At 39.0% G+C, this 14,568-nt stretch overlaps 1 protein-coding gene across 4 annotated transcripts in view; it reads left to right on the forward strand.

The window, feature by feature from the left end:
- Positions 1-14,568, forward strand: part of AFAP1 (actin filament associated protein 1) — a 120,831-nt gene that overhangs the window by 77,621 nt on the left and 28,642 nt on the right. For all 4 annotated transcript variants that reach the window (XM_064449077.1, XM_064449075.1, XM_064449078.1 and 1 more), the window contains exons 5-7: positions 899-1,110; positions 4,107-4,286; positions 13,612-13,704. In XM_064449077.1, the coding sequence (XP_064305147.1) occupies positions 899-1,110; positions 4,107-4,286; positions 13,612-13,704 (485 nt within the window). The remainder of the gene's footprint in view (positions 1-898; positions 1,111-4,106; positions 4,287-13,611; positions 13,705-14,568) is intronic.

Raw genomic sequence — 14,568 nt, forward strand, 5'->3', positions numbered from 1 at the left:
TTTAGACGAAATTTCAGCTATTGAGAATATTCCAATCAAGTCTCCTCGATGGGAGCACATGCCAGTGGATAACAGGCATGCCTTTGGGTCTTATCATCTGAGGAGCTTTACTTATATGCCCACATAAACAAATAAGTAAGTATCGACGGTGGAAGAGAGGGTTCTTTGATAATGGCAAATTAGTTTTCTAGTTGAGGGAACTGATAGAGCTGATTGCACTGTTGAAAATGAAAGGCCTGAACAAAGATTGTTTAATTAAAAGGAATCTTGCCTTTATATCACCAAACTTAGAGCAGGATTAAACTGTTTAGGCTAACATAACGGTTTTAGCAGAATGCCTGTAACTCCAGCGGAATCCATACTTCAAGGAACAGCATTGTCTATTCAACGCTAACTGTATCAATGCAGGTGCTGTATTTGAGAGTTGTTATGATAGGTAGATAGTGCCCTATAATTTACTCTTGTGACCTTTGTCATATTCAGCTTTTGTTTCTTAATATGCTGTACAAATACAGACATTTCTGTGCCTGCATTTTGCATTATGCAATAGGGCAAGATGAAGATGCTTCTCTGTAAAAGAATTACAAAAGATGAAGGTATCTCCTAAGTAATATTTTGAAGATAATAAACAACCACCTAAAATCCTAAGTATTTATTTCCAGCTCATTCTTTCAGTTAAAATTCCCAAGGTATCAGTATGGGTCTTCTATAAAATTTCTTAATGGATCAGCATCTCTTATTAAATTAACTTAATGTATTGGTACTCATAAGCACTGAAACTGTAATTTGTTCATGGCTGACTTTCAAAAACCTTAACTTAAAATGAACCCTGTTGAGATTTTCGGTTATTTCAGTACGCTTCGTTGCTAAACTTAACACTTTTACGTTTTCCTTAAAGATTATGACTCAGATGCAATGAGCAGCTCTTATGAATCCTACGATGAAGAGGAGGAGGATGGAAAGGGGAAGAAAATGAGACATCAGTGGCCTTCCGAGGAGGCCTCTATGGATCTGGTGAAGGATGCCAAAATCTGTGCCTTCCTCCTCAGAAAGAAACGTTTTGGGCAATGGACCAAACTACTGTGTGTTATCAAAGAAAACAAACTACTGGTAATTTTTATTTTTATCCAGCTATATTTTCTTTGTACCTTTTAGATGATGTATTTATTTTTACAGGAATCTGGTTTTTGGAATATGTTCTGGAAACAGTGGCCAAGTCTGCAGTAACCTTACGAAAGAGTTTGGTTATGATTTACCCAAGAAGCAGAGAAGCACTGAAATTATTAGTGTATCATTTAGCCACTTAGACCTTTGACTTTTATGGCACTTAAACTTAAACCCAGGCAGTTCCCTCATATTGGAAAGAAAGTCTGGCCTATTAGCTTCTAACATATTTCATTTGGAAAAAGAATTGCTGAAACTGTAAATCCAATCTTTCATTCCCTGTGGACCAAAAATCTCATAGGGAGCTTTGTGTATGAACTGTTGGATCAGACCGCTGGAGAGAAAAGTTCCTTGTTAGACTGAGAATTCACTTGGCAGCATATGCTGTGGTAATGTATACATTTTAAACTAAACCTTTGCCATCTGTTCAGCGGTAATTACAGATGCAGTATTCACATGATGCACAGCTGCATTATAGAAAAGAAAGAAACAAGTGGATATATTTGTTCCTTAAGCATATCTGTTATGTTTCTTTCTGATTGGAGGCACCAGTGAAAGATTCCATAAGTTACTAAATGATCTGCTCATAGATGTCTTTTTGTTTTCTGAAAAGAGAGCCTAATTGAGGGAAACACTCATTTCTGTGTCATTGTAAGTGAACTAATGCTTACAGTAATACATAAGTTGGGGTCTTAGGCACTCTCTGTCTTCCTGTCTGGTGCTTCCAGCAGTTGTAACCAATTATGTAACTAATAATTACTGCAATATCCCAATGTTAAAAGCTGATTAACAGGTGGTAGAACATCTTCTACAGAACTTTATTATTCTACACTCTTACAACATAGCTTTCCAAGTACGTTTATGCTCGTGGTGGTATATGAAATCGGGGTATCTGGGTAGGAGGTTTCTGAAAATATAGCTGGAATTCATTTGCCAGTTTTCAGTGGTTACTGAAGATTTATTTTTTCCATCCTCTTCTATTTAAGTGTCAGAAAGAATGTTGATTCCAATTCATTCTGTATTATATTGTTATCATGCCATTATGCTTAGTGCACATTTTTATTGCCATATACCAGGGTCATATCAAATTTCAGGACCATCTGATAACAGCTTGAAGAAAAGAAAAAAAGAGGGGAAAATAAAGGTTTTCTCTGAAGACACACAATATTTCTTCTACAATTATGTTTGTTGTTCTGTACAGAAAAATGATATTTTCGTATTTTCATTTTCTTTAGCCACATGTGTGGTCTGAAAAGCTTTTTTTTTCCCCTGACAGTGATTGTCTTTCAGTAATTCTGTAATGGGGATTAAGAAAGTAAAAATCACAATAGGAGTCTAATGACAAAATTACACAAGATCAGTTTATTGTTTGAAGGGGGACTTAGACATTTAACTTATGAGATGTGCAAGTCAAACGAATATATGTTCTTAGGGATTAGTAATAGCTTGTGTTATAAATGCAGTTGTCATCATAAAACCAAATATTTTAATTAGAATTAGATATTAGAAATAGCTTCTAGTAGGGAATAATTTTTCACTTAAAGCCCTTTAATATATAAATACTTCAGTTTTAGTAATGTATAATTATTAACAAAATATTTAAATTAATATAAAGCGAATTCTGTGCTGTTTATTGCTTCTTAATGTGACTAATGTTGTATGGTTTCAAGATTTCACAGCTTGAAAACTTAGGATTTTTTTGATGTTGCAAACTTAAAACCTGCGACCAAGCTAGAGAAACTTTGAGTTAATGGGCTTTGGAGAGGGAAGGAGGATTATGAATGATTTGCAGGGGCTGGTTTAGAGTGGCTGTATTTGTTCAGCCTAAGTTGCAAGGTTTAGAACATGCTTCTAACAGCTACTGTCTTCCTGACAGTTGCACCATTACATGAATACTGCTGCAGACATACAAAAGTTCATGTGATTTTCTCTGTTCACATTTATACTCAACTGTTCTATGTCTGCACACACAAATTAGTTTTCTTTATTATCAGATACCTTTGTGCGTATCTGCATGGGTAAAACCCTAATTTACGTAAGAATATAAAATAACCGGACATGCATATACCCAATTAAATGTTGTCCTCTATTCTGGCACTCTACGACAACTTGATGATCTTCAACTATACTGATGTGTTAGAAGATGGGAATAGGGACTAGATCTATAGAACAAGTGACGTAACACAAAACCCTTAATCTTTAGATCACCAATTTAAACATAGAGCAGGTCATCAGTGATCCAGCATGAAATAGTTGTTCACTGACAGCACCTACTACTGAGGGAAAAAACTGCAGGTAAGTCATGTAGTTTTGTCCAGGATAAAGGGTAAACTAACATCGAGATTTATGTGGCTTTGTGCAGTGACTGATTAAACTGAATTAGCTAAAAAGTTACCGTGTGCGAGTTTGCTCCCTTTCCACAGTGTGACAATTTTTTACTTATCTCAAGAAAAAGAACAGCTGACTAGGGCATGTGCCAGAGCCTTTGTAGCTGCAGTGTGTAGGCACTGGCGTAGGTTTGCCTTGATACATCAGGCTGTTGCTGCAGGGCAGGGTAAGCATCTAGGCTTTAAAGTCATTAACTATACAAGTTTATTCTGCTGCTACATGTGAACAGCTATCCTAAATCACCCTCTTCCTACCTGATCAGGGTCAAGGTTGAGTCATAAGGATAATGCAGAGAAGCTTAATGCTCTCCATACGTTATACCTGTCTGGCAATTAAAGATGTCTATTAATGCCAGTCTGGAAGTAATTTTGCTTTACAGAGAGGATAAGGAGGAGAAAAGCGAAGTTGGCGTTGGCTGAACTCTGTGGTATGTGGTAAAGGGGCACGCAGAAAATATCAAAAATTTAAACATAGCATTTCTAAATAATAACAGCTTTCCCCCAAGGTTCGGAAAGGCGACATCTAACTTTTGAACTTCTCTTATATTTATTTAGTGTTACAAAAGTTCCAAGGACCAGCAGCCCCAGATGGAGCTGCTCCTGAATGACTGCAGTATCACGTACATTCCCAAAGACAGCAAAAAGAAGAAGCATGAGCTGAAAATCTCACACCAAGGAGCAGATGCCCTGGTTCTGGCAGTACAGAGCAAAGAGCAGGCAGAACAGTGGCTAAAGGTAAGGGGAAGTTTCTGACCAGGAGCTTTTCCACCCACAAAAGTCTTCCATTGCTCAGTTGCTGTTAAAAACTGAGGTATGAACAGTAACATTCAGGCAAATCCAGACCACTTAAATCCCATCTAATTTGGGACTGCAGAAATACAGTTCAGGCCTCTAAGCAACATCTTGGGCAACGAGTAGGTCAGTATTACACATCTGCTGCATATGGTTTTCACTGCTAATTACACAATAAGTTGGCACCAAGAGTAGAAGTGGCAAATTCCCTTCCATTTTCATCTCCACCTCATATTCCAGAAAGCTTTGGTGTTTAGGGCACACTGGTAGTGAGCTGAAGGCTCCCATTCCCTAAGGTGGAGGGGGCTGGCACCCAGGTTGCTTTCTAGAGTGGTATATATGCATAACTGCCATAGGGTACCCTGCAAAAACTGGGCATACCAGTTTCACAGTCGCCTTTTTAAACAGACAGATCTCTGATGAGATACCTTTTGTATTGCTCTGGATGGGGAAAGATCCTTCAGCTTCCTGAATGCAGTTAAAATTTGGTAATCCTGGTTTAGTGGATTATCATCTGCTATGGTTTGTTCTGGGTATGCAGACTTCTGAGAAATAGGATTTTGTCATCTTCCACTCCTTTCTGTTCATTGTCTGCAAATGTGGAAAATCCCAATGCAAGGACTGCATTTTTAGATCCTAACCAGGATACTGGTATTTGTATTGGACTTTGCTAGTCTCAAATGAGGAGGTCAGTGAAGTAGTGTGGGAAACTATCCCTGCAGTTTCTGTAGTTTGTTTTCAGGCCTTGAAATCCAGCCTTTTAAATGCATGTAAAAGTCTGAATGCATAAGACTCATCAGGCATTCTCCATGCTGTGCTCTCATCTAACCTTATATGGTACTTATTCTTCTAATAACAAAATGTATTTTACCAAATACAATCGAATTAAACACAAAGGAATTTCCTGATGGCAGATAGCTTTTCTGCAGAAGAGGGAGACATAAAATGTAACTTAAGAGGTATGAGTTCTTCTGTGGGTAAATTTGCTAAAGCAAAATCAATCTGTAATTTCCTATTTTGCAATATTTGAATCTACTGTTTGGGGGCTTGTGGTTTGTGTGTGTTTGGTTTTTACCACAAGTTTATATATCTTAGCTTAGAAAACACACTCTCTGTTGTCTTTTTAATAGAAACTAATCATAGACATGTATTTGTTAGGCTTCTTCTAACATCAGTGTCTTGTTTTAAGTTTTAAAATCTAGCACGATCCAAGTGTCCCACTAACTCACCTGGAGTTTCAAAAACACAGATTAGAATGAAAAGAAATTAATAAATCATATTCTTTTCTGAGGGAATTCCACTGTAATTAGATCATAGTAACTGCACCATTATTTCCTGTGTTTTTCTAAACTTGGGTTTAGTAAAGCTGAATTCATTGGCGTTTATCAGACTTTCATAAAAATAGTTTTCTTTTTTCAGTTTTTCTTAAATCTATTTTATTTTAAATTGTACATAGAGCATTCCCCATACAGGCAGACAGAGCACTTCTAGATTTTTCCATATTCCAGATGCATTCCTGATACTTTAATTAAAAAAAATAAAAAGAAAAATATTTTGTACAGTTGCATGTTAACAAAGTTGTGTGTGCCTGAGGGTGAATGGCCGGACAGTCTGTTATCTGCAAAGCATTTGGAGACAGTCTGACAGCACTTTACTTAGTTCCTTTATGCTGAAAAGCTCCCTATTAATAAAACTCTTTCAAGTACATGGCAGTGCTACTGTACACTCAACTTCCAAGTCCTCAGCACTGCTGCAGCACTCTCTGTACTGTACAGTACAAATTGCCTATCCAACAGCTAACCAAAAATGGTCTGTGCAGCTCTTGCAACAGCTCCAGTGTTTTCAAGAGGAAGTATAGCTTTTGGAGATAAAAAGTGCTGGGTTTTGTACTTTTAAAAATGTATCAAAATTTAAGTTTGGGGTTTTTTTATTATGAAAATAACTATTTTTTGTCATTCAAGCCTTACTTTAAGTAAGCATCTGAAAATCGTCTGTGGCTTTGTGTAGGAAGTTTCTATACTGAGAACGAGATCACTGCTTTGTCTTGGGGGAAGCAGTCTGAGCTTTCCCTGCCTGTCACTCAGAGGGGCAGAGTCACCCAGCTCTGTCACCTTTCAGAGACCAGCAATGAGAAAGCTCTCTGCAACCACATTTTTTTAATCATAACATACCTTCTCTGTCAAAGATACTGTACCAATATGTGCCTGTGGAGCCAGGTTATCACCCAGGAACAACGGGTTCTCGTTAACTTATATGTAAGTGTCAAATTAAAGTTTTACTCTTAAGCCTGAAAAGCTCAAAATGGCTTTGGAGGCCTATTTTTCCTGTCAAAGCTAAACCAGATGATTTTTTTTTTTTAAAGTCAGATGTAATTGGTATAAAGTATGTTTATTTAAGCAAATAATTTTAAAATATCTATGGAAGACAAGTCTGAAATAAATGCAGAATATTTTAGGCCTTTTTTGTAAAGATGACACCAAAAAACCCAGCTGATAAACTTAGTGCAAATTGAAGTCTAGACTGGAAACCACAAGGGGAGTTTCAGGTTTACCAGCTAAGAGATGCTTGATAAAAAAGGGTAGCTGATGTCACAAAAGAGCCTGTCAAGCTTTTAGAGCAAGGAGCGTAACTAGTATAAATTCAGGCTAGAGCTGAGATCATAGCAGTAATATGGTGGGCAACATAAAGGGGTGGAATTTTCCAGACTTGAGTCCTAAAATGTTCCCACAAAAATGTGCATGAAAAAATGTGTGCAGTTACACACTCAGACCCAAATATGAGCTTTTTCCATGGGCTCTTGAGTGCATGTGCATCTGTGTGCACTTTTGTGCATTTGTGGTCAAGTAAGGTCTTAAATCTGCCTGTTTGTCTCAGCACATCCAACGGACTGGTTGAAACTACATTTGTCAGCATCACTGGGAAATGCTACATTAAAAATAAAAGGACTACTAAGAACATGACATTACAAGAAGATGCTTGTTTAGTGGTTTCATTCATACCAATGAATGTGTTCTGTGTGCAGGACCTTCAGACTAGGCCACAGAAGACTGCTCTTAATATTAAAAATACATGGATGCCAAAGAAATTATGTTCTGAAGTAGCTCCTTGTGGAAGACCGGTAGAAGGAGGAAATGGCCATGGTGTCTGATCCCAAGGCCTTCTCTTCCTCTTAGCATTGCCTCTTGCAGAAATGTATTTCTGATTTATCATGCATGAGAGGTAATCTGTCATTCTGGAGCACTGGCCTTGAGTTTCATTTTTCCCTAATGTTAGGCACCCTTTGTTAACTTTTCTTCATTTTACGGTGTGCGGCCATTTTGCAACAATCTCTTCAGTCGAGGGTTTGTAATTGAGCAGTGAATCTTTCAGGCGTAAGTAGACATTTCTGCATCTATCATTTTGACAATGTTCAGTCAGTTCTGAACTTTTAATAAGCGGGATTTTTTTTTCCCCTGAAGAGGGAAGAAAATCAAGCTTGTAACCGATCTCCAGTCATGCAAAGACCCTGCAACACTCCTCGTAGGGCTGTTAATCTGGTTGTCCTACCCAGAGGCTTGGTAACTGCATGTTGTCTCTCATAGAAGTCTCTGAAAACATCTTTTTTTTTCACTGCCCTGAGCTTAGTGAGGGGAGTCAAGTAACTTCTGGGCTCTGGTCTTAATGTGAACTGAGTTTTACTGAAGAATAAATTACTGCGAGAGCTCTTCTTTTACCAGTTTAAATCAGCACAAAACTGAGCTTGTAACTGTAAACACTGTGTGGCTGGTTTTACTTTCTATGGGAATTTCCAGCTAGAAATCTCAAAACACTTCAGACATTACTTTCTTGGTTGAAGCAATGTTCCCCAAAGAGGTTATTATCTCCATTTTGCAGCTGAGTAGAGTCAAATGCTGAAAGATCATGCCTTAAAACTGACTGGAAAAAGTGCATTTGGGGCTGCATACTCAGTACCAGAGATTTTCATATAGTGTTTGTTAGTTTATAAGTAACTTCTGGAGCATATTGTGTCCCCAGACAGTCAGGCTGGGTTCTTCCTCCATTGCGCATCATCACCAGCAATGAAGGATTTGCAAACTAAATTAAACCTCCCAGGACTTACATCCCTATTTTTTCAAAGAGAAGGTTTTAGATACCTTGCTACAAACCACAGCAAGGTCAGCATGTTTGCGTAAGAACCATTTAGGGCATGATCTCGAGGTGCAACAGACTGAGCTGTGTGTGACATCTTTGACCAGCCTGCAGGACAGAGCCAGAGGACCCCATCCTGGCTGTGAACCAGCGTGTGTTTGTGTGGCATCATGGAAAACAATACATTACTTAAAAAAAGCAGATGCATATGTAAATTTAAAAAAAAAAAAACCCCAAACAAAAAAACCCCCAGTGAATACAGAACCACAAACATCCTATTTGCTTGTTTTCTCAGGGATAAATTTTCTTTGATTTCTTGGCTAAAATCACAAATGCAAGCTGTAGCAGATCTCTGAGCAGAACCCAGGAGGGCTGAGACTTGATCCCTTGCTTTCCCCAAGAGATAGTATTCATCCTCTCTCCTACTTGCAGCCTTAAATCATGCCTAGCTCAGATTTACAGCCTAAAGTGCAGTCTGCATCTCTGCACCACCTGGGCTGGGGATGCAGCTCCCCTTGCACAGGGTACCTCTGCCCTTGCAGCAGCAATGCGTCCAGCCACCCTCCCCAGCCACCCAGCGCCTCCCTCCCTGGGCTCTGCCCGATCCAGTGGCCATATATGGCAATAGACTTCATGGTAACAGCGCAGGAGAAAGGATACAGGAGTTGTCTTCGTTGAATATGTCAGAAAAGTATTTTTAAGGGGATATACAGGCACTAAAGAAGGCACTAACGATTCTAGTCTGCTAGAATCTCACCCCACTTTGTTGAGACAAATAGCAATAAGGTAGAAAGATTAATCTTTTCCAGTTAGGGGATGCATGAGAATGATGTTTTCCAGTACAGAAGGTAAACAGCATTTTTTTTTTTTTTTTTTGAGACTTAAAGCATGGGCTATAATGTGAATCATTTCTGCATTTCCTCTATTTTATCTAGGTAAACTTCTTGGGACATTTCTTCACTGCAAAGTGCTCTTAGCACAGTTTTGGTGCTTTCTTAAGGAGGAACAGATGGATGTGAATGTAGTGTGCAAGGGTCCAAAAGGGAGAGTAAATGAGAATTTAGCCATGCCAAAATAACAAAGGTCGCAGAAAGTCAGTACTCCTCCAGCACTGAAAAAGGGGTGTTTCAGGAATGAGAAGTACAGAGTTACATCTGGAGCCAAACCCTTTCCCTCTGCTGTGTTGTGCATAAGCAGATTTCAGCTTTACAATATGGCTATCTTCAGAGTTAAGCAGCAAAGACGAGTCAGGGGATTCAGCCTGTCCCATTTCTAGCAATTCCTGTATTTGTGAAACACGTGGGTAGATTGGGATCAGGGGGTGGGTTGTCTGGATAGCTTTCTAGCCTGGTTACATACAGAAGTGAAGCAAATGTGCATTCAGGCATCAGCTTTCTCTCTAATTGCTTTTGAACTTGATCACATTAAACGTGTGAGCTTCTCCTGTGAGTTACATGAAAACATGAGACGAGACAAGGTGCTGTAATCACATCCCTGTGGTGAGCGCAGCCTGCAGCCTGAACTCATCCCACTGGTATCCACCAGGAGAGAGGCTGGCAAGCTCCTAAAATGCAGGAAGACTCAGTCTTATCCCTTATCAGGTCCCAAAGAGATCAACTACAACGAACTAGCTACAAATTTAGCACTTTTACTTGGAATTTGTTGGGTTTCTGTGTGGCAGGGTCTGGCTGGCAAGCAGCTAGCTTTCTGCTTTTACTGCATAGTCTGTGCTTTTTATCTGAAGCCTGGATCTTTGAAGGTAGCTGGAAAAATCTTATTTGATTCTTCTGACTTTGCATGTATGGTGAGTATTTTGCCTCCAGTCATGGTGTGCCATTTAAAATAAGTTATAATAACTACAGAAATTTGTAGGTGACAGCAGGTATGAAGGTCTTACAGTAAATGTGAGTGCTTGTGTAGTAAGATAGTTTTACAGAGAGAAATATTCCAGACGCATCACGTGGCAGAAATTCCACTGACTTCACCCATCACTGTCAATGGCATGGGGCAGGGAATCTTTCCAGCTTTGTACCTGCGAATATTTCCCCTCTATTCCTCGTCACTGCAGTCAATGCTATCTCTGGTGTTTATCTGATCCAGCTGGCAATTCAAGACCTTTCTATAACATAAATAAAGAATAATAAAATAGTTCAGGCTGCACAAGTTTCTTCCAGGTCTGCATTTGAAAGAAGCAGTTCTGAAGTCTACAAATTGTAACATTGTAATGGTAATTGCGGTATTTAAAATTCCTGCAATGGAATAACATTATTTTAAACGTATTTAGTTTTGAGACTATCCAAGAAATGAAAGGTCTTCAGTTTTCTGATTACATTTGCTTTTGTATTTTAATTATTTGACTACGTAGTCCGTTTATGATCTCAGTTTGATTTTCCTGGCAGATCACCCAGTGAGTGTGTATATGTAATGTACAAAGGATTTGTGGTGAGAAAAAGAGAATGATTTCCCTTTTCTAATGTGTGGGAAAAACTTGTACTATTAGTGGAGTATGCACCATTACAAACTATTCTCAGTATGGCCTTCCAGATTATGCCATTTTATTAAAAATAACACATTTCGGGATTCCTTTTATTTGCTTTCTAGTTTTGGAGCCATGGAGATTCGTATTTTCACACTTTTCATTGCAATGGATAAAAGTTTTCTGACCTCCTTTCCCCACTCTCACTCACAATTATTTTTTAACGAAAACAGTGATTTTTTGTTTTCATATGACTCCAGGAGACTCCATAGAAAAAATTTACCAAAATGCCGAGTCTTGTGATTGGAATTATGCAAGTTGGCAACAATGGTGGAATGTTTTATCCTTAAAATTTTGAGTTAAAGCTATAAGCATGTGCAGACCACATCTATAATGGCAGCTGTCCACAAACCTAATTACAGAGAGTACATCCAGGCAACCATTATATATTAAAGACATTTCATCCTGGTGAGCTGTAGAAGTATGAGTTTTATGCTGTGCATCGAACACAATTATGTTGCACATAGAAGGTGATGAATAGGTCTTTGCCAGTGAACCCCTTGAACCCAAATGAAGTGTGGGATCCTTGAATATGCATTTACTTCAGATCTTGCCACAAACTTCTATTTGACAGTGTGTCATCTTTTTAATCAAAATTTAATTACAACCCAATTAAACACTTCAGCCTCTCCTTAAATATGTGAGGTATGATAAGAACCGGATTTACTTGAGTGCATGACTTTGCACATACTATTCAGTTAGTATTGCCAAATCATTTCCCTCTGTTCTGTCTGTAACTCCCATTACTATCTGCCTTTGCCAAAATTAACTAACTGTGTGGTGTGAGCAGATGCTGAAAACATGAGCCGTTGAATCAGGGTCATGCAGGAGACAGAAATGAATGTTCCCAGAAACTGTACAGTGACATTTCTCTAGGAAGAAAACAGCAGTGTATTTACACTGTACTGAGGACTAGCAACTGAAAATAAAACAAGATACATTAAAAATATGCTTATGATTTTGGGGAATTTAGAGCTACATTTAACTCTGGGGTGCAAATGCTCTGCAACAGAGCTATCTAAATATTCTGTTACAGTGGGTGCCAAGTGCCATGAAATACCGTGTGTATGTTTCTGGGACAAGATATAGGGAAGTTCAGACAGTCAAGAAAGGATGCTGAAGTGTTTTAAGGTACTAGCTCAGAAATAAAAGCGTAGATTCATTTCCCTTCTCTGCTTAGAATTTTTTATGTGACATTGAGTGAGTGATTTAGTCTTTCTTTTGTTCACAAGTTCTCCATCTGCAAAATGGGGCTGGTGCTCTTTCTTTCTTTATGGCATATAGTGCCTGTAATTTATGATGTGCTCATGAGTTGTAGCAATAGGGTCTTTGTAAGCCCATAAACATTTGATTTGTTTAGCTTCACCCTTAAAGAGAACTTCAGTGCTGTGAAAGAACTGTTTGGTGCCATCTTTAGCTCTTTAATAGTTTCCACATCAAAACTGTTAAGTTCAAAACTGAAAAGATGTTGCTTGCTGTTTTGCTTTTCCTCTCCTTTAAAGAAGTCTGGATTTTGACAGTTAGCTAATTGCTGTTTTCCCTGGAACTGGGGGATCTCAGGCCAGATCCTCCTCTCTGCCAGCTGAGCTTGCTGTAAACAGTGTGAAGGTAGGAGCTGGGTGTGTAAAACACATACATGTACATGTAAAGAGGAAAGTTTGCATGTCTAGAGGTAATGCTTCCAGCAGAGTAGGATGCCTTTCTTATAGCTCGCTTGGCTCTGCTGTCCTTGCGTGGTTTGCATGGCTGTAATGAGAGGTGTGGAGCTCAGCACCCCTTCAGCATGAATCTGGATGGAGAGTCGGGACCTGTTCTCATCAGCACAAGCAATTTCAGACTGATTATGGGCTGGTGGTAACCTCACAAGGGATAAAAAACTTAATTATGCCCATAGGGAATCATCAATTGTCTTTACTCATCGCCTTTTTTTACATTTATATAGTTTCAGGTTTTGAAGTTCTTCAAATTCTATCAAAATCTCAGTGAATTCAGTTCTGGATTTTTCTTTAACTTTTTAAAAGCAGACTTAATGCCAATCCCATTTCTAAGAACACATTTACAATTACTTTGACCTATACCTTTATGTCAATGTGCAAGTATAATATAAAAATACCACAGAATATCACCGCACAGTATTAACTGTAAGTCGATCAGCACTTCATTAATTCACCAATAGCAAAGAAAGAGCAGCTGGGTAGTGTATTATGCAAAACCCTTCTACTTTGACAAGCAAGACCTTGGATCTAATCCTGCTTTTTCGTCATCATAATGAAATTAATTTGGTGGTGTCAGCTGAGTTCGTGTTGCAAAACTAGCACATGAAAACCAGCAGCGCTGTTGGTTTCTTTACTCAGGAGAGCCTTGGAGATTAGCTTGTGTAGAAATTGAAACCTTCCATCTCTAGACATTATGTCTCCTCCAGCTTGTACATGAAATTACTTGGGGAGCAAGGGTGGAGAAGTTGGTCTAGTGGCAGCCTGCCTGACACCTACCAGCCTAGTAAACATCTGTGGGATTCTCCTTCCCATATCCCTTCATATTCATATATAATTTCTCTGATTTGTAATTTGTGAATTATTAATAAGTTTTGCCTTGTCTCCTAAGGTTATAAAAGACGTGTGCAGCAACTGTACGGGAGCAGTAGACTCTGATGGGCCATTGTCTAGTTCTCCAGTACATAAGACGGAGCTGGAGAAGGTAAAGTTATCAAAATGGTGAATGCAAAATTCCTTGTGACACTGCATGGTTTAGGGGATGCTCAGACCGCAAAGGTGAAATTGAATTTAGGTTCTGGATTTCATGTATTAACTTTTTCATGTCAAACCATTTTCTGGGGCAATCTTCAATAACTATTTGCTGACTTGTCTTAGACTATTAGCCCCTGTGTTGTTCTTGTTTGTTTGGATACGTGCGCACACTCTACAGAATTAAGACTTCTGCCATGTCTATTCATTTGGTCATGAACAACCAGCTGACTGGCTTGTATCCAATAGCAGCTTCTCTTTAGCCCTTTAGGGTGCAGACTAAGCAGGTCTGATGCATGTGCTCTGATGCAGAGATGCTCTCCGTCAAGTGCAAAGAGCAAGCAGGGACATGACCCTCAGGGAAAAATAGCTGAAGAATGTACAAAAGATTTAGGGGACAGTCTTTTGTTTTTGAGAATTTAGTTCTTGAAGAGCTCCCTGAGCTTGCTGAGGTCACTGTTCTGGCAGACCCTTTCAAGCATTTGTGCCTCAACACAGAAACTTGGCTATTCACATGTGGTTCTCTCTGCTGCCTTGACTCAGCAGGATACGAGAGCAAGAATTAGGAAGGAGAACAATCCTGCCGTGAGCAATCAGTACATTACCAGCACTGATTTAAGCCCCTGCTCTGTTAAGGCATCCATGTGAGCAGACCCCTCTGCAGACCCTGCTTAAAAGTCACACTGACAAATGTTTTGTCACCAAATTCCTAATGGCAAGTTCTACCCCTGTGGTGGAAGGATGCTACAGTCAGTAGTGTTACGTTGTGTTGCACCTGGGACAGTAAGAACAAAGCATGTCCCATGACAACTCACAC

The sequence above is a fragment of the Phalacrocorax carbo genome, chromosome 4 (assembly GCF_963921805.1).
Source record: "Phalacrocorax carbo chromosome 4, bPhaCar2.1, whole genome shotgun sequence".
In the NCBI taxonomy this organism is placed as follows: Eukaryota; Metazoa; Chordata; class Aves; order Suliformes; family Phalacrocoracidae; genus Phalacrocorax; species Phalacrocorax carbo.